Below are 1704 nucleotides of genomic sequence, written 5' to 3'. Positions count from 1 at the left end.
CCTGCTGGCTGCCGAGGCGAAGGGCTGTGTGGGGCGTGAGGGCGGAGTGCTGCGTGCCCACTGTCCACCGCCCGGGCCCTGCACCCACCTTGCTTTCACTGCCAGCCTCGGAGCTTGGCTCAAACAGGGTACACGTTTGGGGCACCTTACTTTGCCCAGTCCCCACTGCGTGCCTTGCACAGCCCCTGCAGAGTGCTGGTGGGCACCATGGAAACACCCACTGGTCTGCTCTTTCCCAAGGCAACCTGCAAAGACGCTGTGGTATGACCGCCCACGGTATGTCTACCTGGAGTTCTGTGTCGAGGACAGCATGGATGTTAAGGTCATCATTGAGGACCAGCGGTGCTGGTGTTCAGGTGAGATGCTGCTGCCCTGCCAGCCAGGGACACGACCCTGAACTGGGGGTGGTTCGGAGGACGGGGAGGACTCCTATAAGAGCACGCGTGGCCTTAGCCCTCTCCTAAGACAGGCTGTTATGGTGTTTTGGCAGTTGCAAAAATGCAGACGGCATGGAGTTCTACAACGAGATCAACCTGTATGCCAGGGTCAACTCCAAGGTGAGGCTTCCCCCCAGCAAACTGTTCTCCAACAGCCCACATCAAGCTCAGAGTTAAACCCAACCTGTGCAGTCTTGAGCAACACCACTTAGTATTGAATCCTGCCCATTTCCCGACAGCCTGAGTGGCGTGAGCACAAGCCTGGGAGCCCTGTCCCTGGGCCTGCCATTCGCACTGCTGTGTTGTGCCAGAAACAACTTGTCTCCATGGTTCTGTGTCCCCCACAGCCTACATGTGGCTGAGCTTTAATCCTGTGCATGTGTGCAGTGGACTAACAGTGACGAGTCTGGCAGATACTGAGGTGAGGCACCCCCAATCTCTTGGCAGGACTCACGGGAAAAGCGCTCTGACCGCTCCATCACGTGTTTTATGAGGAAGTGGAAAGAGAAAGTGGCCTGGCCTCGCATCACCAAGGAGAACATCAAGGTGTGTGTGACACCCAGCAGCCAGGACCAAGCCTCAGTGCATGTGCTGTCCCCACACAGCACCTTGCAGCTCCTGGGGACCAACCTGCCCCTGGGACAGACACTGAGGGCCCCATGCAGGCACCCGAACACAGAGCTCCCAAAAAGCCTGACCTCACAGTCACTGCCAGTCCATGAACCTCTGCCCTCCAGGAAGGATGTGGCACCCCTTTCGCTCAACAAAGGCTGGGTCAGGACCAGCACATGCAGGCGAAGGAACACACTCCCCTTCCTACCCTTCCCCAGCCCACCCAGTCCCCTCACCTGTGCAGGAGCAGCCTGTGCTCGCCCCACAGAGCAATCCCTGGGCTGGGAGGACAGCGTTGCTGGGTCCCCTCCTTGCTGCTCCGTCCCTCAGGGGATGCTCTCTCTGCCCACAGCCGGCCTGGCTCTTCGTGGATTTTGACAACTGGCGAGACTGGGAAGGGGACGAGGAGGTAGAGAGGGCCATGGTGGAGCAGTATGCAGAGGTGAGCTGGGCCACAGGCCTTGGGGTCCCAGGGTGTGTGTGGTGGGCACTCGGGATGGGGGGAGCCAGGCATTTGGAGTTCCCCCAGCCACTTGTTTCCTGTCCAGCTCCTGGAGAAGGTAACGGACAAAGGCCCCCCCCCGGCCATGGACGACCTGGATGTAAGTACTGCCCGTGAGCTGCTTCCCCCAGATGCTGCTACATGCTGCGCCTG

General features: G+C 59.6%; 1 protein-coding gene across 1 annotated transcript; it reads left to right on the top strand.

Moving 5' to 3' along the window:
* Positions 1 to 236: 236 nt before the first annotated feature.
* PTGES3L (prostaglandin E synthase 3 (cytosolic)-like) lies at positions 237 to 1651 on the top strand (the record flags this gene model as incomplete). The annotated part of the gene is made up of 5 exons (XM_010289132.1): positions 237 to 356; positions 491 to 557; positions 885 to 983; positions 1402 to 1491; positions 1598 to 1651. Coding segments are annotated over exons 2-5 (291 nt in total), but the record flags the coding sequence as incomplete, so codon positions are not given.
* Between the last annotated feature and the right edge of the window lie 53 nt (positions 1652 to 1704).

This window comes from Phaethon lepturus, unplaced genomic scaffold, assembly GCF_000687285.1.
Source record: "Phaethon lepturus isolate BGI_N335 unplaced genomic scaffold, ASM68728v1 scaffold24356, whole genome shotgun sequence".
NCBI lineage: Eukaryota > Metazoa > Chordata > Aves > Phaethontiformes > Phaethontidae > Phaethon > Phaethon lepturus.
Note: the sequence above shows the minus strand (reverse complement) of the source record. Positions and strands in the feature narration are given on the sequence as shown.